This window comes from Labrus bergylta, chromosome 19, assembly GCF_963930695.1.
Source record: "Labrus bergylta chromosome 19, fLabBer1.1, whole genome shotgun sequence".
Lineage (NCBI taxonomy): Eukaryota > Metazoa > Chordata > Actinopteri > Labriformes > Labridae > Labrus > Labrus bergylta.
The window spans coordinates 16,566,655-16,589,455 of record NC_089213.1 but is presented as its reverse complement, the minus strand read 5'-3'; the positions used below and the strand labels follow the sequence as shown (position 1 = coordinate 16,589,455).

The 22,801-nt window shown below is 41.0% G+C and overlaps 3 protein-coding genes and 1 long non-coding RNA gene across 5 annotated transcripts; 1 reads left to right on the top strand and 3 right to left on the bottom strand.

The window, feature by feature from the left end:
- Nucleotides 1-124: 124 nt before the first annotated feature.
- LOC109989930 (homeobox protein Hox-A10) lies at nt 125-14,550 on the bottom strand. 2 transcript variants are annotated; one of them, XM_065947957.1, is made up of 3 exons: nt 14,420-14,550; nt 1,866-2,885; nt 125-1,093 (listed from the first exon to the last, which is right to left on the bottom strand). In XM_065947957.1, exons 2-3 carry the CDS (start codon nt 2,740-2,742, stop codon nt 819-821), a joined length of 1,152 nt encoding a protein of 383 aa, XP_065804029.1. In that variant the 5' UTR covers nt 2,743-2,885; nt 14,420-14,550; the 3' UTR covers nt 125-818. The 2 variants fall into 2 exon arrangements, with proteins under 2 accessions (XP_065804029.1, XP_020497500.1); XM_020641844.3 differs by lacking the exon at nt 14,420-14,550 and adding an exon at nt 6,047-6,302.
- Nucleotides 7,363-10,594, bottom strand: hoxa11a (homeobox A11a). Its single transcript, XM_020641845.3, has 2 exons — nt 9,502-10,594; nt 7,363-8,707 (listed from the first exon to the last, which is right to left on the bottom strand). Exons 1-2 carry the CDS (start codon nt 10,166-10,168, stop codon nt 8,475-8,477), a joined length of 900 nt encoding a protein of 299 aa, XP_020497501.1. The 5' UTR covers nt 10,169-10,594; the 3' UTR covers nt 7,363-8,474.
- On the top strand, nt 11,478-16,295 carry LOC136177072 (uncharacterized). Its single transcript, XR_010664722.1, has 2 exons — nt 11,478-12,643; nt 14,455-16,295. It is a non-coding gene; the product is annotated as an uncharacterized lncRNA (long non-coding RNA).
- Nucleotides 16,296-18,916: 2,621 nt separating this feature from the next.
- On the bottom strand, nt 18,917-22,749 carry hoxa13a (homeobox A13a). Its single transcript, XM_020641816.3, has 2 exons — nt 21,986-22,749; nt 18,917-21,491 (listed from the first exon to the last, which is right to left on the bottom strand). Exons 1-2 carry the CDS (start codon nt 22,644-22,646, stop codon nt 21,244-21,246), a joined length of 909 nt encoding a protein of 302 aa, XP_020497472.1. The 5' UTR covers nt 22,647-22,749; the 3' UTR covers nt 18,917-21,243.
- Between the last annotated feature and the right edge of the window lie 52 nt (nt 22,750-22,801).

Sequence of the window (22,801 nt, the reverse complement as noted above, 5' to 3'; positions counted from 1 at the left end):
TGGTTACCAAAAAGCCAGTGTTTTTCTTTTAAATATTTGAATAAAACATTTTACTTCTGAATAACAAAAAAGAACGGCTGAAAAATATAAACCCAAAGAACAAAAAAATACAAGCTGCTACTGCTCAATGCCAGCTGATAATTTATTAAGCATTACACAAAAACACAATGTCATATGTACACAGAAATATACAATAAAAACATTCCTCCTTCACTTTGCGCATCGTTGTTGTGTGAACGTCCTCATTGTGAACAAAGGTTTCAATTCTACATTTAGCTCGTACACATTATAACTCTATTTCACGGGAAACTACAGCTAATGTCCATATGTGAATTATTCTTCCTTTGGTGAAACATGGGCATTATATTCCATGGGGGAGGGGGGGTTAATATTTTTATGTGAAAATGTTTTATCATGCAATTCCAATTCAATAAAATAAAGTCATACTTTTGGATTAAATGAATAGAAAAAAAAAGATAATTTTCAAAAGTAGGGGAAAGTGGATAAGTTAAGCCACTTTTCTACTCTTTTGAAATTGTGTTCATTTAACTCCACTGATACAATCCAACCACACAAAAACAGGTTTACAATACAAAAACACGCCCTCGTAAACCAAATGTAACCCATTATATTCACATTTTCTTGCCTTTTCTGTACTCAGTAGCTCACAGAGGACGATGCGCTGACTTTGTTTGGTAATAAAAATGAGAGTTGTACCCTACAGTAAAATGAGTCAATATGCAGCCATAGTGGTGAGGGAGTATGGGTGCCATTGATTTCCCCCATTTACTTCTATTTCAATGTGATCACCTCGTTCATCACGAAAATCCGTAGTTGGAAGTGAGCTCCCGGATCCTATTTTCCCGCGTCATTTTCTTCAGTTTCATCCTGCGGTTCTGGAACCAGATCTTAACCTGTCTGTCCGTCAGGTGGACGCTTTTACTGATCTCTAGGCGGCGCTCTCGGGTCAGGTACATGTTGAAGAGGAACTCCTTCTCCAGCTCCAGTGTCTGGTGTTTGGTGTATGGGCAGCGTTTCTTCCGGCCGCTTTTCGCTGTCAGCCAGTTAGCCATGTTTTCACTTTTTGTGTCTCCTGGAGAGAATGGCAGATACAAGAGTTTTACGCACTGCAATATGAGGGGCAGGTGTGTGTGTGTGTGTGTGTGTGTGTGTGTGTGTGTAGGTGTGTGTAGGTGTGTGTGTGTAGGTGTGTGTGTGTGTGTGTGTGTGTGTGTGTGTGTGTGTGTGTGTGTGTGTGTGTGTGTGTGTGTGTGTGTGTGTGTGTCTTATGCGTAAAGTATGTTTTATGGGTACGAGTATGATTCAGGTAACATTTCATAGAACTTTTTTAACAACAGTCCAGTGGATACAAAACATGGTGTGTGTTTAATTAATATCAAATACATGATGGCACAGAATACAGGCCAACACGATTACATGTAGGCCTATTTGCATTTAGGTCTGTATTCTACGCAGCGCCTAAATAGAAATACTAGCTTAGGGACACAAAATGTATCATGCAGTATTCATCTGGGAAAAAAAACATCTCATCTCGTTTTACAGTAACGAATAGTCTGATTAAACCAAAACTAGATTTGCTCTCAAATTATCTGTTAACTTTCATTCTACGCATAGTTTTACGCCAGTAATGATGCACATTTATATCACTTCAACTTAATCAAAAGCTCATAGTATAAAAACAAGGTCCAATTCATTACTGTACACTTTTGGTACCCGTGTCTTGACCGGTCTCTGCGGTACACTAAAATGGTACTTGACAGGTGCCATAAAAAGCCTGTCTTCTCTACCTGTGCAGCATACAACCAGAACTTTACAGGACCACACCTATGACGAATTATGTTTACCTTTAGTAGCTTTTGTTGGTCTAGCTTTGCCATGTTCTTCCGTCTCGTCACCCGACGAGGCTTCCGCGTCCGAGGACTCGCGTGCCTCATCGGTCACCGGTCCAGGGTGAGGCTGCAGGTCGGCTTTTACCGACGACGCGGGCTCCTCGGTGGTCCTTCCTTCCTGCGCCGTGGCTGGAGCAGAAGTCGGAGTTGGTGGCGTGTGGAAGCGAGCTGGAGCAGTGGGGTGTAGGCCAAAATGAGAATGGGAAGGGTTCGGCTGGGGGCCGTTGCTGTTGTAAAGTTTATGAGAATGTGCGTGCGTCTGAGACAAGCGGAAGTAGCCCGGCACAGGCACTGAGCCCCCGCCACCACCGCCGCCGCCGCCATCGGTACCTGTGCAGGAACTCGAACCGAGTCCGGCTGTCGTTAACCTCGAATATGTGAGATCTTCGGCGGTGGAGGCTTTAGGGCACTTGGGCTGTTCATACAGGCAGTATGTGCTCTCTTCCTTAATGTTCTGCGGGAACGAGCAGGGCGCGACCTGGGGAACCGCAGGGTGCTCTTGGTCCATACGACATGACCTCTGCGCGTCCATCCACATCTCCATGCTGGACATGTACGCGCCTGAGCCAGAAACAATGTTCTGTGGACCCACCTCGCCCCGCTTACCCATACCTGGGAAGTATCCATAATTGTGTAGTCCGTAAGGCACTTCTGTAGCTGCGGTGCTATGGGGCACGCACACTGCGCTCCCTGCGTAGTGACCTCCGGCACTTTCGCTGCGGCCATTGATCAGAGAATCCACTAAAAACGCATTTCCTGACGGAGTGTCCGAACATGACATTATTGTGGTGTATTTTGGCGAAGGGAGAAGATAGCCCTTTCTGGCTGACATTTCTTGTACAAAACATGCTGGATATGATTAGAGGCACCCCCCTCTTCACCATGCAGACTGTAAAACCAATGGAAATGCTGGAAGATGGGCAGTCCCTCCCACACCGCAGCTACGTAGAAGCCGGAGCGAAATCCATCATGGAGCTGAGGCAGAGAAAGAAGACAGCACAGCAATCAGTGTGTTGCCTCACCTCGCCTTAATGCACCACCATTTAGGGGCGAGGTCCAACACGATACAAAGTTTAACAGTAAATATTGATGAGCTAAAGTTAAGAATCTACTGAATTTGTGGTTTAAATAAGCTTAGAAATCCGTTTCCTACTGTACAAACCACAAAGTGTTGTTTGAACACTGCTTCCATGCAGTGCACTGTATGCAAATCATATGTCACCACAAAGATCAGCAATAAAAACACAGTTTAAAGCTTCAGATCTTTAGAATCTGAAACTTGTCAACTGATTTTGCTGAGGTAAGAGAAGGAGACAATAATATATAGAAACAAGCATACAATTACGCCCTCAACCACACACAGAATGTTTGTGTACATAATACAATATGGCCTGAAGCAAGAAGATCAAGTTAAAAAGTTTAGCTGTAGAATCCCACCACCAAAGAAATACAACAACAAAGCCATCGGACGTAGTGGTAATAAAAAAGGTTTCTAACAGTAGGGAGAATCCGCCAATGGCAAAATGACTTGGAAAGAAGCCATATTATATGATGCTTCCTTTAGCCTTAAGACAGTCTCAGCTCTTCCGTGCTACAATCAAACTCAAACTCAAAAGAGCTAATGTTTGCTAGAGATAAAGTGAACACACACTGTATTCTTTTATGTAGGCTAATAGATTTGTTACAACAGGAAAGTTCTCTGAAGTATTTTAATATCGAGTGTAATTCTTCTAACTGTCTTAGCGTATTCTCCAAATTACTGACTTGTTATTTTTTTAAATAAGCTGTGTAAATATATAATTTTTTTTTTTTTTAAACTATCCCTGTGCGTATCGACAGTTTACCAATTCCCCGTCAATTAAAATCAATGAAGGTAACGTAACGAAAAAGCCTTTATGCAACATAGCTGGTTTCACATTAAAAGAAGTCATGCGTCCTTTGAAACTTTTTTTTTTTGTAACATCACATTATTGTTCCATGTAAGAAAAAACATTTACTCTATAACAGACGGTAATGGTTTCCTTTAAATAATACATTAGAATTAAACTCAAAATATGTAATATTTTACCATATCGTATATGGCATATATTGCACAAAACATTTTTGTCACATAGGGGTTGGGTCCTATTTTTGGATTATTTTTAATAATTTAAAAAAACGTCATTGTTTTATCCGGGATCAAATAGTCATTACGCACGACACAAAGATACTTAAACCTGCATGTAGTGCTGTTTTAATGCTACAAGCGTCGAAAAATTCCACTAAATTCATAATTCAGTATTCATACATCCGTGTTTTAGGGATCAAATAATCTAAAATGTGCTCGGGGATATAACTCTAATTCGTTAAACTCCTAGAATATTGATTCCACAGCGCTGTGAGAAAACAGGCGCTGTTTGCCACAGAAAAGACAGGATTGTTGCACATACAAGCCATCCTGTCAGTCCAATTTGGGGCAATAAGAGCCACAATAAAACTTTCCTTCCATCTCCTAGTGTCCTTGGCCATGTGCACTCTATTGCTCTCTCCAGGTTGAAGTTAATCTCGGCCAGCTTTGCCATTACCAGGCCCAGGTGGCCGCTGCGAGCCCCCCACCGGTTTATTTTTTTTTCCAGCTTGTTGAACTGAAATGAGGAAAAATTTCAAGAAATACATAAATTGAGGCCATTTAGCTTTTTAAACGCTTGTGTCATTGACAGCTCATTTATGCACACTGGCTGGGATTTTTAGCGTGTTGATGGTGGACATTTGTCACTCGCTCGTGGTCAAAACGAGCATATTTCAGATGACTTAAATGTCTGGAAGTTAGTTGGAGGTTATTTATGCGAGAATAAATATAATGCAATAATCACACTGGAGAGCTAAATTGTGTATTAATGAAATAAGGAGAGAAAAGAGGATTTTTATCCTGTGTGGGAATTTAAAGCACATGCCGCGCTCCGAGCGTTTGCGCCTGTTCAGTGAATTTCCTCTAAAACCAAAACATAATTCAATGCAATGTTAACCCATTAAATACAGAAAAACTCACGGCTTTAGCTCTAAAGCCTTTGTTTCCTTCCCTACAGCGGCCTGGTCCTTATGGGACATATGAGCCAGTAAGGAAACTAAATACATCAATTAATTATGTGTGCCCAGGATTAAACTGTTTTACCCAGCACACTTCGTGGTGTTGTACAGGCATGGGGGCCTATCGATATCTTGAGTGTTACAGTTATTAATTGTAGCTATTAAATCTTCATTTTCACAGCTGCCCGGCTATTATATCCTCCAAACAGTTTACTCTGACCACTGGCTTTGATCCGGCCCATATAACCGTGGCCAAAGAGGCCGTTTGAGCCGTATCATGTTCGTCCCGAGTGCAGTTATGAACAATAATGCGGCGTTTTATTACATCCAGCGGAAGCATTTATTTTTCACGAGAGACAAAGGAGAAAGAGACTCGGTCGGCGTGCATTAAAGGTCCAGAATAGCCACTCTGACACTGATATCCTCAGTGTGCGGCTCTGTGTCCATGACAGGAAGTAAGGGGACACGCGTAAACTGCCCTATCACAGTCCAATCGAATCTTCTAATAAGAGTTTTGGTACTCTTGGCACGTACACACAATAATGTTATTTGGAAGGACGTCAAATGTCGTCAGTGAGTTATTTGAAGAGGAAGAGTGAGCATATTAGGCAGACATGTGATTTAAGATAAGCACGAGAACCAGAAATGAAATCATTTGTTTTGTACACAGCCACTACTGCTTACGGCTATCGTTTAGATTGTAACTCCATGCATTTTCAAATAATAAAGCAGACTTTCCCACAAATCCAAAGCATTTGTGGTTGAGGCTGGACTGCAGAGCTCTCCAGGTATAGTCAAGCCTTTGCTATACTTCTACCATTAAAAAGCTCCAGCTCAGCAAAATGAATAGCACATGCAGCACGAAGGTTTGGCACAGATGTGTTGCCTTATTAGGGCCCCCAGGATGACTTTCTATTCAGCACGGCCCAGTGAGCACTGAGAGAAATGTGGAAAGTAAACTTAAATCTCAAACTAACAAGCCTCGCATGCACGAGAAGAATCTAGACACAGAGGGGCTGTTCCTGCAAGAAACTACCAACGCCTTAGGCTGTGTTGACAACTTATTTTACCTGCGTGCATTCGAGGTGAGCTTAGAGAAGAAAAGATCCACGGCCGTGACATTGGTCCCAATAGCGCCGCCCTGTGGTAAAGGTGGGTCTCATCCTGAGTGCCGCAGCTCGGCTCTAATGTGAGTCGAGGTGGACAAACCACACGAGGGGGAAAAGCCTCTCAAATGAAGCTGCTGCAGCGAGCAAGCAGAAGCGTTTCCTATCCGTCCTCACCATGTCGTGGCTCTCGCCTCCTTGGTAACACAGATAATAACCTTGGTCTCAGACGGTTTATGGCACTGCACTCCAATTGTACAAATGCCCCAGACTCTCAGACAGCTTTTATGGCCGCGTTGCTGCGGCAACGGGGAGGATGTCCCGTAATTAGGGACGGAATTCCAGCGCGCAGTAAAGGATGCGCAAGGCAAGGCCGGACTATGGCAGAGAGAGGCAACCATAAACTTCAGCCTCTCTCCCCGCGTTTATGGCCCTTTTGACTGTCATATATGAACGCCAATGCGCTGCGGCTAGACCCCATAAACACAGTGATAACAACAGCAAATATGGCGACCCTCGCTAAAGGAGAGTGTTGTTGGAACAGTGTTTCCAAAGCCAATCAGAGAAATGACAGCTTGCTCAAACACACAAACATACTACAGAGAGAGAAACAGAACAAATGAGAAACGAATAGAAGTCAAAATGTTAATGTACAATATTATGTAGAGAGGTGGATAAAAGTGAACCAACAAGCTAACCACAGCGGCCAAAAGATTTAAAAGTTGAATGCATGATCTAAGATTTCTTGTGCTGCCCCAAGATATAAAGAAACGATTCATATTACTATACAACAGTTGAAAATCAGAAGTATTGCTTTTAATTATTACTATTATTTATCTCTAATGTAAAGATAAAAACAGGTAAACAGGTAAAAAAGACTCAGGGTTATCTGAAAAGCATTTAGACTGGACACCTTGAATAGTTAAGGTGTAACTCAATTATTAAAGAATTATCTCAAAGAAACTGAACATAAGCATTCTTCATTTTGCAGTAGTAGTGGGAGTTGTTTTGTGTTCGTCTCCATTAGCTTGGGCGGTTTACAATAAGCACTTGAGCCTTTAAATTTGCGTCACTTCTGTTTTTCAAGTTTTTTTTTTTTTTTTTACAAACAAAGCCACAACGTGTAAGAATATTTCTGAACGCTCGAGGTAAATGAGGTGAATTTGCGTGTGTAAAATGCTCGACCTGTGCGTACTTGTATTTATGAAAAGTGTTACAGAACTAATAAGAAAAAATGAATATTTGTTAGAAAATGAACAGAATAAACACGCAGGAATGTATACATTTTTTCAGTATTTTTTTTCATTCGTTTTTTTATTTGGAAATATAGTATAATACACAACAATAATTTGGGCATATCAAGCAATTGATTCAATGCGATGACCCTGGCCAGCACACTTGAAAACGTGACCTTCTTTACTCAGCGAGTACCAAAGGCTCGCCAGTCGTGAGAAAAATATTCTGTTTATGCGTATCAATGTGAGACCAAAGAGGCCCGCTGCATGTCTACCTGTGTGAATCTGTTGGGCGTGAACTTCAGTGCAACTCCACACTGCTCCAGTAGACAAGCTTATCTCTCTGGTGTGGCCTGCATTATCAATACTGGACTGATAGTCTCCAAAGAATCAGAAAGACAGCATGGATTTAAGTTCAAGAGATACGCTAAATATAAATACGCATAGCTCTCATTCTGCAGGCTGCAGGAGGGACAACAAAAGCTCGCTTTGAGGTCACCCCAGGCTGAACACGGAATCACAACAAGCCTGCCTGTAATAATGGACTTTGCCTGGTTCGCCGTGGCTTTAAAGGAGATAGTAAACGAGTGGCTACAGAATAAATAAGCACACAACAAACAGAAACACGTTACATTCTCACCCGTTCGGACTCATTATTTGGTCACACCAATATGAAATCAAAGCCGCCATCATCATAAATGCAGCCCTTTTCTGATTTCAAAACACAATACGTAAAATAAGTCTTTTGATTACAAAATACACTGGCTTAGTCATTTAAGTGACTGCTAATTTCTGCCGCGTGAAAGGAAAAGAAACAAGGCGTTTGTGAGTGACAATAATATTAACATGGGCCTTCGCAGTCCTGGCGAAAACAGAAATCCGTGACATTTCGCCTTACAGAGCCTGAAGGGAGAACTCAAAGTCCACAGACTGTCTTAATTCATGCTCACGTTTGAGGTTTTTTTTTTCAGATCACAGGGTGCTGTTGTCCTCGAACTTGAAATTAACCACTGAGCAGCGACGTTGTTGTTGCTGCTGTCTCAGCCATTGTGGTACACAATGTACAGCCGGAGAGTCACAGCCGGAGAGTCAGTCAGTGTGTCTGTAACCCGCAACAGAGTCCCACAGCAGGGCGCGGTGCTGTTCTGTTCTGTCCCCTAAAGCAGAGGGTTAGACGTATAATATTGTAATCGATCTCTGTTCAGTTTCTTCTCCTTCATGCGACGGTTCTGAAACCAGATCTTCACTTGTCGGTCGGTGAGGTTGAGCATCCGAGACAGTTGCATGCGTTTTTCCTTGTTAATGTACACACTGAAGAAGAATTCTCGTTCAAGTTCTCGGATCTGGTATTTGGAATAAGGGCACCTTTTCTTGCGTATCCTCTGTCCACCTGAAATGCGAGAGAATACAATTATAGCTGTGATATAAATTGGAAACATTTCAAATAAGCCAAGACGTAAAAGGCTTAAAAAATATCTACGCCCTGGGTTTTTTCTCAAGATTATACATGAGCTGATTTCCTTTACATACAGCATTACACAACATATTTCCAAATTATATAATACAACATATTAAATGCCACTGGAATATTAGTAAATTTGCTGCTGATTCAACAGACAACCTACTTGGGAAATAACATTTTCTACCAAATGAAAACAAAAGCTACCTATCAAATAAAGACAACTAAAAGCTCCATGAAAACGACATCGTTATACCTTGTATAGTTTATGAAATTATCTGATTTATAGAACACATAAAGGGAAAATTTACGTTGGAAACACAACACAAGAGCTCAAGTGTGCTAAGCCTTAAACCAGGGGCGCAACCTTCATTACGAGCAAATACTCTTTACGTTAAAAAAAAAAAAACCGTGAAACAAGCACGTTTATAACACACGGAGTTAACGCATGTCTGTGTAAGAATTCTCCTTCATAACGTGGTGCTTTTTTTTTTTAAACGCCAGGGAGTGTTATAGAAAATGCACAGGGCTAATGCCTTTCACGGCCAATTTCAACTCCAAACACGTGATCCTGCAGTTTATAACAAAGTTTTGTTGGGGGGTGGGGGGTCTACAGGCCCTCTATAAACCTTATATGCTTATAAAACAGCATATAAAAATTTTAACAGCAGCGCGCAAGATTGCAAACTTTCTCTCATAACCAAGGCGCTGACTTTAATACGTACTGCTGCTGCTGGATTTCTCCTCATTGTTGCCGGAAGATAACTCTGGGCTGCTCGTCTCCTCCCGTGGCTCCTTCGCCTCCGAGTCCCTGCATGAAGGTGCGTCCTCCGGCGCAGAGCTAGGCTGCTTGGTCGGGGTTTTGTCCCCCGAGAAGCCGTTTGTGGATGAGCTTTCCGATGTGTTCCCATACGCCGTCTCGTAAAACTGGTCGAAGGCTTGTGGCAGCACGCCGTTTCTGCCCACGTTCCCGTAGAAATTGGAGGCAGCGGACCCGGCTCCCGTGTGGTGGTGGTGATGGTGGTGATGGTACGCCGCGGCGGCTGCTGCAGGGCTGTTTTTACCGAACATGTCCCCTACAACGGCGGTCTGCGCCGACAAACAGTCCCGGTGCACCATGTCCTCCGCGCTGGGGTAGCCATGGGGTAAGTTTCCTCGGTGCGGCCATTTACCGGACGCGTCAATGGATGCATAGTCCCTGAACGTCACCTCTCTGACGGGCTGGACCTGCGGTAAATTGGAGGAGTAGGAATATGTCATGGGGCGGGTGGACGGGGTCTGGGATAAAAAAGAGGGGAGACCGGAGAAATCAGCCCCCGCCGACACGTAATAAGTGCAACTGGGCAAATACATGTTTGATCCGACGGGGACCCTTTCGTCAAAATCCATCATCGTAGTTCACCCTCCACTATAACTCTATGTTGGGCTTTGATTCCTCTATAACCGCCCTGAACATGGCTCTGAAGCGCCGTGCCTCCTGCCTCTTTGAAGCAGGTTCGCTAAGCAGAAATTTGGAGACGTAAGCTGACGTGGAGAGCCATCTCCATCCACTCCACTGAAGAGGAGGTCACGTGACCACGCGGCAGAAATTGACAGATTTTCAGGGTGTGTGTTTGTGTGTGTGTGTGTGTGCGTGACTGTGTGCATGTGTGTTTGTGTGTGTGTGAAGAAAAGAGGAGTGTGTGTAGGAGTGTAAAAGCCATGACTGCTGTGTCCTAAAGCTTGACATTGGTGGTTCATCGCCATGTCTGCTTAAGAAAGAATTCCTTAACATGCAAGGAAGTCTGAGGAAGAAAAAGAAGCTGTAATTTGATGTTATTTGTTAAACTAAAGGGGAGGAACTTTAATCGAAGTTTCATTAAAAACTCTGATGTTAATTTTCTCATATGTTCTGTGTTTTTAAACTCTAAATCTGTTGTGGAAAAACTTGTGCGTATTTTACGCGTTCTCTTTTTTTTTTCCACAATAGCGTTTGAATAATAAAAAAAAGACATTTCAGCCGGAAAATTGGCCAAGCCCAACCTGACAATAACATTAACTACAGCAGCTTTACCGTGCACAGATAACATGGGACCTGAATTGAAGGAAGGAGACAACCAGCTTATCTTGTGTCTGCTTTTAGAAAGGTCTTAGTCATCATCATTTGGTGCTTTTACAACGTAGCATTTGGCCCAGTGGGCATTTGGTTATCAGGGTCATGTTCAAAGTAGCGGCTAATGTTTCAACTGGCCAAGGCCTTGTGTTAGTAAGTGTAACAAATAAACGATTGAGTTTAACAACAACAACGTACCACCTTAAAATGAAACAGTATAGAATTCAAGAATAAGGTCATCAAAGACAATTGTGTTTTGATGGTACGTGCAACCTGACGCACAGGCGTAAGTAAGACATTTCATGTTTTATCAGTGTAAATGTGTTACATTGTATTTATTTTTCAGTCTCAACGGAAGAAAGAGACACATAGGTCTAAGTAAACACCAGAGGGGTATTGAGGTAAATGCGCAAGAACTGAGAATCAGCAGCGGGAAATCATTTAAACAGTCTGCCTCATTATTGAATGTCACAGCCTCTTGTAAAATATAAACCAACTCCATTTTTGAATGTTTTTGCCTTACTGTTTCTATTTTTCCTCAAACTGACTTTTAATGGATCCACTAAAATCCCCAACAAGTCGAAACATTTCGGCACTCCTTTTTACGCACCGCCATTTCTTCAGGTTTTTGTGCAAATATTTACTCAGATGTGTGTCGTTGAGAAGAAAGATAGCTCCTTACACATTTACAAGACACTTTCATGTTTAAATGAAAAATAATTTCAACCACATGCCATTTTTATATATTTATAAACATGAGGCAAAAATATTGTGGGTCAATTCTTTAAAAAAATAAATAAAATACCTGGAAGTAAAGAAAGTTGTTACGGATGTTGCTGCACACGATTGTAAAATACCTGCAACCTTTCCTCATAGTCAGAGCTCATATATATATACATATATATATGTATATATATATATATGAAATATTTTCAAGGCAAATATTTTGAATTAGGAATGTGAAAAACATTATAGATCATGAGGATATAAGCTACATTGTCATACTGAATTATTTAAAAACATTTTATATAAAAGTTTAATTTGTTCGGAAGTAAAAGTAAATCAGTGTAAATAATATCAAGTATCTTTTGAAATGCTGAGATTCCATCTACGTGATTTGGTTTTCATATCCGTATACATTCCCTGGATCTCTGCTCTGAGGCCACCATGGAGCTTGTTTTTGAGAGGCTGCAACTTGACTCTAATGTGCTGTGAATGAGAGACCTGAGCTGGGATTAAGACCGCCGCGGCTGGCCGGGCCCCACAGCCCGATGTGCACATGGAGATCTAGGGGTTCCTTGGTGGCACATGTGAAACACAACCTTAAAATATCACAGACATAAAGACTGTGCAAGCACCAACTAACGCCTTGCGAGTGTACCAAAACAGGAAAAAGCATGTAGCCTTTTTGCTAGCCAGAGTCCAGCTCACAGGCCCTTTTGTTTGGATAAATTGCAGGGGCACAAACAAGCCAAGTGCCTCTGCGACCACACGCTCCGCCTCTCAGTCAATCCAGACAAATTCTACGAGTTGTGCTGAAGCTTTTAAGCCGTAATTGAGCACAGGATGCCCAGGAAAAACCAAAGCCGGTTTTGCAGAGACCTGCGTTTTTATAGCTGCTATAGTATTCTGCTGTGCCTTTTTTCCCTCCCCGGCCAGACAGACACCACAAAACTGGTCAAGCGTGATGGGATGTCGCCACCTACACGGACTCAAAGTCAGCAGCTGAGGATTTTCAACATCATAGAAACTAATCATGTTTGTTACAAGCTAAGGTAAGAATTATTCTTAAACCAAAACGGTCTACTTCTAACCATTTGACTCATTTGAATCAAATGTGTATTCTAGAAATAGACAAGCATAAAAAAAAAAAAAATCAATGTCTTGAAAGTCAAATGAGTTTTGTATTTAAGAATGTCGTTCTGGTGATTCTCTAACCAGCCTCCTCGTGCGGTTTTTGTTGATCAAACTTGCAGTCTAGCGCTGCGTAAAAGCTCTCAAAGCCAAAGCTTGTCTGTACGGTCGACTTCAAGTTCGGGGGAGGGAGAGGGTCCTTCAGAAAGAGCAAAGGGCCCAACTGTGCCCCGGATGGAGTTCCTCTAATTGCTTTTGCATTTACGCAGGCCCCCAGGTTACAAGTGTGGTCGATAATGTGAACCTGTAAGTCTAAACTATGGAAAAGTCCAATTCACTTTCACTTTTCCTTTAAAAGCGCATTAGGTTTGATACAGGCGTAAGATGCTATATGCTGTAGGTTTTTATTTTCACTTAGTATAATGCCCTTAACAAATTGAAAAAGATAGCAATATATTAGCAACATGTGGTGTTGGCAAAGTTTGGGGAGTTTTTCAATACTAAAGGTTGATGATGCCATCATTTTTTCACCAAACACCAAACACAAGGAAAATATCTGGTCTGTCAGGGTTTAGACCAAAAACAGAAACATTAAACCTCAAGGATAAACATTACAACACTGATATTTGATATTCAAGACTCCGGGTGACTGAGGGAGATTTGAAATATAGACAGATACAGTGTATTTACGCAGTGAAATAGTTTTCCATACCTTTTTGTCTCAAATATTTTGGCCTTTACGCAGACATCCATAAACGCACACACTTGATATTAATATTACAAAACAAATGTAACAATAAATGGGAAGGAAAAGGGGTAAGTGTGAATTGTTGGGTGACAGAAGCGGACTGGACAGGACAGGAAGAGAACGAGACGCACAGATAGCCCAATCCGTGCGCCATAAAACCTTGTGAGACAACAAGTAAACAATCACGTGTTGGAACTGGGAGTACAGTTTAACGCCACGTCAGGTAGGCCTATAGGCTGTAAAGCAGGCTAAATGGACACATGCAGTGTCTTGCAAAGAAACCTCCTGTAGTTTTAGTCCTCAATTGAAATCAAAAGCGCAGAGCTTTAGTACAGGCTGCTCTGTTGTTTTCATTTTTAGGGTGGAAAAATGGGGCCACCACACCTGCATGTGAAAGCTTCTTTTCAGTATATTCTTAATCCCTAAATGAAGACACAGTTTGCAGTGCAGCGTGCTGAGCAGGAGGTCGAACAGATACAGTCTGATTGTACAATAAGGAAGACTACAGGCGTCAACCATGAGTTGTTAATGCACACACTGATGAAAGCAATGAAAGGTCACAAACTGCAGGTTTAACTCAACTTAAGGGTTTGTTAGGCGAACACGAAACAAAAGTCGCACAACCAGAGCAGGAATGGACTTAACTAATTATTAAGTGTGTGACACTCAATCAAAATGTTGAAAATGAAAAATGAATCAAAATGAAAAATAGTAATTTCCCTGCAATCTTGTGTTATTTGTGTCCTCTGTATTTCTACATTAAGTTGTGTTTAAAAAGGTGTTTTTGAACTTGAATGCAGAAAAGTCATTTAAAACACATTATCATGTTACTGGCCACTCTGAAGCCAGCTTGGATTTGCGGGTCGATTAGAAAAGCGTCACACTGCAACATGAAGCAATCAGAACAGCACAAGTGAACGAGCAGGAGAAAATATCATTAAATGGGAACCTGATTAAGCGACACATCTGTTGATTTATCCACAGGTGACAGAGATGTTGGCTTGCAGAGACGGCGACGACATGAGGGCTCAAGCGGGACCACACAGGGGCCAAGCGGGGGGAAAACCGACCAACTCCACGGTCAATGGGAGTCCCTCTGACTGACTCACAATGCTGGATCTGCCTGTGGAGGGCGTCCTGGGAGACAAGGCGTCAGCATCAGAGGGCCTGCATGGGACAAAAGGACATAAACTGGACTTCAGTGGGGGAGAAATGAAATTTTACAATGGAAACAAACACAGAGGGGAAAACAGAGCGAGAGAAAGAGTCCCAGTTAAATTATAAAGAAGGCAAAGTTTACTGTCTGGAAAAGGAACCTGTGTAAAAACTCAATTCTGCGACAGAGGAAGATAGTGTCTCCATTGCGCGTTTGCATTTGAAGAATTGAGAGACTGTATAACCATAAAAGCAAAACGAAATTAGAACATTAGAGTTTACATTTAGCTCGCTAGTTGTGTTTTTAACTTTAAACATAAATACAGACAATCGTTAGCTTGATGCTGATGATTTGTAGACTTTTATTAATTTGAGTTTTACATTGAAACGTACATTTCCTCCTGATATGCGTATCTCGGCATATTTTCTGCGCATCCACATGTGAATTCGAAAGGATATTGTCTTTATTTACAGAATGAAACAGCTCAAACGCGTAGAGTTCAACCGAATCTGCTGAAAGATAGAGTAATATTCAAACGCTGTTTTTCTACATTGCATTGGATTTTGGAGAAGAAGAAAAAAAAGCAGATTTATCAGATGTTCAGTTTTTAGCAGCTGCACTCATCCTTCATAACAAGACACACATGAATATTTTACAGCCGGATAGTTACATTCAGCCTGATGAATTGTAGTCACTATTATATGAGGTGTGTTTTCTACATCTTTTCTTTTTAAACATATAGCGACTTGTACATTCATCCACATGATTGTTTTCAGCATCTGTACTGCAACTGACTTTAGGATTGTTTCTAAACAACAGCAAAAAAAGGAAAATAGAATATCCAGCAGTCGTGGATATGGCTGGATTAAGTGTGGATTAAGGTGAGAATAGGCTAGTTACAGTACAAATGTGGATTTTTAGAGCGCGCTTTTCTCAGTTAGATTTTTCCTTTTGAAAAACAAAAGCGGTTTCGTCTAGTAGTTGGAAGGCATTCAAACTGAATTCGACATGTGGTTTTCTACCCAAATAAAATGAAGACAACTGAAAATTAAATAATTGTAGATTATGACACAGGATTCTGCAAATGTTTCACTAAAATCGGATTAAAGTTGGCATAGTATTTTGATCAGAAATAGTGAAATGGAGCCTAAATGGCTGGGGTTGTAGGTTTGTTTTGTTCCCCTAAATGTAAAATTTCCGTTTTTTGCCAAGAGATAAATCCTGTTGTCCTCAAAAAAACCTTAAGCTGTTATATTTCGATTTCAAAACCAGATCATGGCTACATGACTCCATGTTTCCTATGGATGCCTATATGAAAACTAGTTAGCCTTTATTCTTTTATTGTAATCTATCCACAGTGAGTCGCTTTCTTTTTTTTTTACATGCGAGCTCGAATGTTAACGAACGATTTCACAAATGTTGTAGTTTTAAACATGTCTTAATTTATCCAGGTTACCATCAATGAAAGTAAAAAAAAAAGATCTCCCTTTAAATGATCCTACTTAGTCATCAAAAAATCTTCGTTTTTATTAAATAGCCCACAGTGTTTTTAGCTGGAAAGATGCTCGAAATAGGCTGTGTCAAATGATTCCCATTTCTTTCCATAAGGGTAACTCCGTCTCTACAGTCTTTTTTGAACAGAGACCCATAAAGAAAGTCAACAATTGAACATGTGCAGTGGTTTTCGAACCTTTTTAAAAAAACAAACATTTTTTCTTATTTTGTTCCTTGTCGCTTTTTGTAAGCGCATTTCTTTCAGAGGGAATATGTGTCTTCCATCGTGCTGCAGCGCGTAAATTACTCCCTCTGAAGTGATTTATTTCTTTATTTTGAAATAAATAATTTAATAAACAAAGCAAAAGCCACACCAAGGAAACAGACTGTGCGTCCGTTATAAACCATACGCTCTCCTTGCTGTGTACAAAACATATTTATTCGATAGGCCACAGCCTCTATGAATGAACTGCGTAAATTATTTGGAATTTATATTTCAAATCAAATGAGATGAGATGAGGACAGGGGAAGCCTGCGTGCCTGTGGGGGAATGAGGCGCCGACTGGGACATGGAGGAGGCTTTCACATAATCTCTGTCAAGTGCTTCTATTTGACCGCTGACACGGTGCTGGATTAATGTATGTCTGCTCCGGTCTTTTTTCTGTATTACGAGATTACCTTCAAACTCAAATGCATTGAAGCTTGACCGGAGGAGAGCTACATTGTTTTGAGTCTGTCTGAAGGTTGCAGGCCTCGCCTCCATTACGCACGGAGACAGCGAAGGTCAATGTAAAGAGCAATGTGGGCCTGTCTGTGCTCAACGGGGTCTGACAGGCGGAGGGGACACACACAGGCTGCCTGGTGGATTTGTGGACTATTAAACAAATGCATTGATCCCAACACCTTACATGGCATCAGTGTATTTCAGATAGACCATTAGCAGTTTTAATTTTCTTTTCTCAGGCTATAGGCTACATTAATTACAGCAAATAGTCATTTAAATATCACGCTTAAAGATACAATGACTATTTATTTTCTATAAACACAGCATAAGCAGGGCCAGTGTTGGTTTAATTTGATAGTAAATACAGACTTTAAAATTGATTATATGCTGATGGAAATCTCATATTCACATTTGGCTTATTTATTAGTCTACCCCTATAGCTTCTCTATGAGTTGTCTGTTTTGATTATAAAATCCAGTAAACTAACTTTACATGTTGTAACAGAAATAGGATTATATTATATTCGATGTTAATTGAATTCTTTTTTTTGTGAACTGAAATTAATTGTAATTCACAATTTCGCCTTAGTGTGGCAGCAAAACTCAATTTTTACAGTCATTCTGTGCAGTCTGCTGTGTTTCCTGTCCCGTCAAAGATGGCTCGTGCAGTAAGAGGGATAGGCGGAGCTTTCTGCTGGGAGCTTTAGACTAACATATTCATGGCAAATGGGGCGGGATTTATAGTCTTGTTTTGGTTCGGTGAGCCAATGGGACGCCACTGTGCTCCCTTACAGCCAATGAGGAATCGCGCTAACAAGTCTCTGCAGTTAACTTCCGCTACTTACACGAGTCTGTGCTTTTGGACTCCAGAATATATTGTGCAGTCAGACATCACACTTTTTCTCCCATCTCTGAGTTTATAACACGTGCGCGCTCCGCCGTGCTACGTCAGAGGGGGGTGGAAGTAGGGCCACGCTGGATGCCGTGCTCGCGGACGCAGTTTATTGTCTCACATTTCAGTGAGGTTACTTTCTGTCATTCAGTTGGTCATGCGCACATCATAAACACACGATAGCAGACTACTCAGATTTTTTAAATACTCTAGTTGAGGCTGAGTTATAGTAGGATAGGTTACTTATTATTTTATATATAAGTGTGGGGGAAAAGCTGTGCTTTAGGCAGGCTTATAGAACTCTTATATTATCATGTAAAATTAAAACACGCCCACGGGTTTAGAGATTATAATTATTTAAACAAGAACATTCCGAGAATAGACTAGCTATGGCCTGACAACCACAACAGGCCTATGTCACTTTGTTTATTTTATTTAGTCTATTGTAAATAATAACAACCAAAGAGCCAAAAAAAAGTCTCTGTTTATAGGCTATAGGCTAATAAAGCTTAATGGTTTAGCCCCAAGGTTTAATCACTATTATTAGATTTATTACTATAACTACTATTTAGGCCATTACTATTTGAGTCAAGAGAATGTAGAGAGTTTTGATCTTTCAGTGAAATAAAGACATGAACATTTGGGCTTTTTAATTCATGCAATGCAAATGAATGAATAAAAAAAGTTATCGACTTTTAATATGAATGCTTCTTTTACGCATGCGATCACCGGAGTAAGTAAGATTAGCTTTCAAATGATTGGGAATATAATGTTACATATGGAATAGTTGTAGTATGGGTAGGCTATGTCTGCCCTTACTGGTATGATAAAAATGCGTATATACGACAAAAAAAATGGGTAAAAAAATAAACAATTATAACACGGTGTAAATCCGTCTAACAGGTGGGATTGGCACCCAAAGGAGTTACCAGCTCCAAACGAGGAGGGATTTGGTTTCATGTCTGAAATTTGAGTGCCAGTGAGACTGACTCATTTCACCGAATGCAGTCAAGCGTGCGGATCTTGGGTTTCTGGCTACAGCTGCGCGTTAATATTGCACTTGGTCACTACGAAAGTAAATATTTCATAACGTGTTCACATTCACAGCTCAAAACTATCATAATTATCGACAATGACAAATAAAGTGATACCAGTGGCAACAGACACAAGGGAGACGTGTGTGGTTTCTTCAATTACAGATTTGTCTTTGCAACGCGACAAAACGGCCAACAATGTGATCAGGTTACAAGTTACAACACCTCATTTATATTTAACCCCTATTTTATACAGTATTTATTTTTCAAAAGGTGATAAGAAAATAGACATTAATGTAGATGAACGTTGACATTTTAATTTAATTTTAATTTTAAGTCCCAGGATAACTTTCTGTTTTGCTTCTTATTTTTAATTAGTCCAAAAACCCCTTAAAGACAGACATGTCAAATTAAAAATGCTTCGCTTGGCTGAGATTATGAAATATGTAATATGCCTGTAGGCTGTAGTCTATTAGTCCAGTTGTATTTTAAAAAAACCTGATGGAGACTAACAGATAACACCGCTGAATGCTTTTCAATATTTTCTATATAACCAGATCTAATTCCTGACTGCCTGCCATTTGAATCCAGTTACCTCTTTACCTTTAAATAAAGCTCATTCAGCATTAAGGGATTGAAACTCAACAAACCCTTTTGTCAATTATTTTATCAGAATTGATTTTTTCCACGTTGAACAATGTTCACCGTTGAAAATTGCCTACCGTGAGAAAATGCAGCAAAAGACGGCACAGCAATCTAGTCCTGTTTAAAACTTGTTGCTTTTCAAAGTAGCCTACCCAATAGCTGAAAAAAATAAAAATAATATTATCTCTTTTATATTGGCAAAACAAATCACAACGAAACTCGCTTGAGGGCAAAAATAAACGAGATTACCTTCATGACCTCTATCATTAAATGAACGTGATATTTAGGCTATGCGGTTGATTTCGCTGCACACATATTCTACAGGAGTGAGTCAGCGGTGATATTCTACATTGGTTTGCATAAAAAATAACAATAATAATTAATAAGCAACAACACCTGAGTATTTTTTGCGGCAGTCGTTTTACTCAAAGACAGAGAAAATGGAAACATAGGCCTTCCAAATGTTGTAGAATTTAACTATAATTATATGTTTTTTATTTCCTATCAATATTAATATATCTAAAGTATTATTGTTATTTAGAAGTCAAGCTTTCAATGGGGCATTTAACCACTGATGTAATCTGGTTTATGTCACAAAGTCACCGCTAGATGGCAATGTCAGCCTACATTTTAGAACCGACAGGTCACACTGACTTATTTCTTCTTTTCCCAGAGTCAAACAGAGCTCTGCTACACACATTGCACTCTTATATATTTTTATACAAACTGTATGAATATAAAACAAAAAATAGGCTACAGCAAAACCCATTCAAAAAAACCTTGATTATAGAACATTTCTGCTTTCACTCCACATGCAGCGAGAGTAGGGAGGCCTTATGGGTAGGAGCCGACGTAAAGCAGTAACGAAAGAGCACAATATATTAAATTTACCCCTAAAATGTCAATATATGCTACAAACTGAAAGCTGAGCCATCATAATATCTCAGATCCACTATGAAGAACACGTAAATGAAATTCGACCAAGTCCATATTTTAATTGGGCGGACTTTAACAACGACATATTGGATTCACACAAATATCTTGATACCATGCCGGAATTTACTTTATATACAACCACATGAATACGCACACATTATAAAAGCTATGATCGCTATGAACACATATCCCCCAACGATTATCTAAGCATTATCACAAGAGGGATTGCAACATGGATTGAGTGAATATGAATGAGAGCAAGGGTTCATATGATAAGACTAAAACTTCATACAAGCTAAGCATGTGAGCAGGTTTTAAAATAAGAAGCCAGGAGAGATTAATATTTAACATTTCCAAGGTCCAAATCCGCCACTTCCTGTGAATCTTCACGTTATCGCTCTCGTTAAAAGTTCCAGATAAAGGCGTAGCTCGGAGGCGCAAAACGTTCTGAGCCGGGGTCATTTTTTCTTGTGTTAAGAGTGAGCACACATACTGCATATATATACATATATATATACATACATATACATATATATATATATATATATACATATACATACATATATATGTTGTCCCTTATTCCCCACCACTTGACTCCTGAAACAATATACAACAAGTGGAAGGGTCCGCCTTTCTTAACAGGCCTTAGATTTTGTTCCAGAAGGTCCGGGAAATCATTTGGCAACGGAAAAATAAATCATGTTCAGTCAGGAAGGAGTGTTGTTCCAATCCATGAGTCCGCGTGTGTGTGTGTGTGTGTGTGTGTGTGTGTGTGTGTGTGTGTGTGTGTGTGTGTGTGTGTGTGTGGGTGTGTGTGTGTCTGTGTGTGTGTGTGTGTCAGTTTATCTCCCACAGATAATTGTCCGTGTAAAAATAATAATAAAAAAAAAAAACTAGCTGATGGTTTTCAATTTGTGCACAACTTTCTTCTCCTTTACGCGTCTGTTTTGAAACCATATCGTGACCTGCCGCTCGGACAGGTTGGTCTGGGCCGATATCCTCCTCCGTTTGTCTTTCGTGATAAATTTATTGGCAGCGTACTCGCGCTCGAGTTCCTTCAGTTGCACCTTGGTGTATGGCACGCGCTTCTTTCTTCCACGTCGATAAGAGCCTGTGTCTCCCCCGGAGTGGGACACCGCGTCTGAGAGACAAGAGACAAAAGAAGCTGTTGTGTAGCCACCTCTCAACAAGTGAATGAACCTCAGATTCTTAGTGATTTTCTATTTCTCAAAATAAAAACATGAGTCGCACGTTTTTAACTAGCTTCTCAATTAAATTAAATATGTTCTGCTTTACTGTGTTAAAAGTAAGAAATATATGGGACTGACTTTGTTATAGTACCCAATGATTAAATAAATATGACAAAATTGTTTCTGTGCCAAAAAAAAATGCTACAGAAATTACGTATGCGAATCGGGCTTTTGATTCATCGTCCATGCATGTTTAACATTTTTTCCTGTCGCACATAATTCCAGTTATTTGTTAAAGTAACACACAGGTGTGTTTTCTGCTGGTTGACTGACATTTAATGCCCTTCCATTCTGTACAAAATGCATACTGGTTGCGTTTGTAAACACACTAGCATGGTCAGACTGCTATGTGTCTAAAGGCTGGACTCTGAGGAAAGCAGCCTACCTGGTATGGAGGACTTCCACATGTGTCCGGGCTGCGGCTGCTCCTTGGCGCAGTAAACCTGCCCGTTCCAGCCGTTGGCGGCAAGAGTCCACGGCTGGTAGCTCTCCATGGGCAACAGGGACTCGTGTCTGGCTTCTGAGGGCGCACTGATTGTTGGCACCACAGGAACGTCCAGGTAGCTAGGAACAGGTTGGTATGGGCCTGAAGGGTAGGTTGGATAAAAAGCGAATTCCTTTGCCCGAGAGGTGAAGTCGTCGCCTGAGGCAGAGGTGTCCATATATTTTTCTCCATATACAGAGGGAGGCTGCGTTCCGCACGACTTTATGCTGCTGTGATGCGACATTCTGCACGGGTAATAGCCGCTACCAAAGTACCCATAAGGCAGGGACGCGCTGGATGAATTCTGAGCTGCAGAGCAGGGGCTGCACTGCTTCACTGGCTCGCCCATTCCGGAGGTGGGCACGTCGCTGGACGAGTAAGCCGTGCTGGGTGCCAGGGACGCGGGGTGCGCCATCAGATTCCTACACTGGTTCGCAGCAAAGTTGCCACCAGGAAAACCGTCCATGTTCTTGCTTACTTCATCGGAACCGACGCCGTTGTCGTAGAGGAACATAACCGACGGGTCGACCCAGCGCGGACGGAGGAGCAGTGATGTTGTCATAGCACGGCATCCAACATTAGAGCTTCTGGCTCTTTTTAAAAAAGCTCAGAGACTGAAAAAAGGAGATACTGGTTCCCAGAGAGTAATGCCACTCTGACGCGTACAAGAGCGCAGAGGTTGTGCCGTCATTGGCCAGGCGTTTGTCACGTGACCAG

Bases quoted from the DNA above. Each gene is read 5' to 3' on its own strand.
- LOC109989930 (XM_065947957.1), bottom strand. From the start codon at position 2,742: ATGTCAGCCAGAAAGGGCTATCTTCTCCCTTCGCCAAAATACACCACA. The intron at 1,094-1,865 runs GTAAACATAATT...CATTCTCTCCAG, and splicing joins ACCAACAAAAGCTACTAAAG to GAGACACAAAAAGTGAAAAC.
- hoxa11a (XM_020641845.3), bottom strand. From the start codon at position 10,168: ATGATGGATTTTGACGAAAGGGTCCCCGTCGGATCAAACATGTATTTG. The intron at 8,708-9,501 runs GTACGTATTAAA...CTCGCATTTCAG, and splicing joins GGAGAAATCCAGCAGCAGCA to GTGGACAGAGGATACGCAAG.
- hoxa13a (XM_020641816.3), bottom strand. From the start codon at position 22,646: ATGACAACATCACTGCTCCTCCGTCCGCGCTGGGTCGACCCGTCGGTT. The intron at 21,492-21,985 runs GTAGGCTGCTTT...CTTGTCTCTCAG, and splicing joins GTGGAAGTCCTCCATACCAG to ACGCGGTGTCCCACTCCGGG.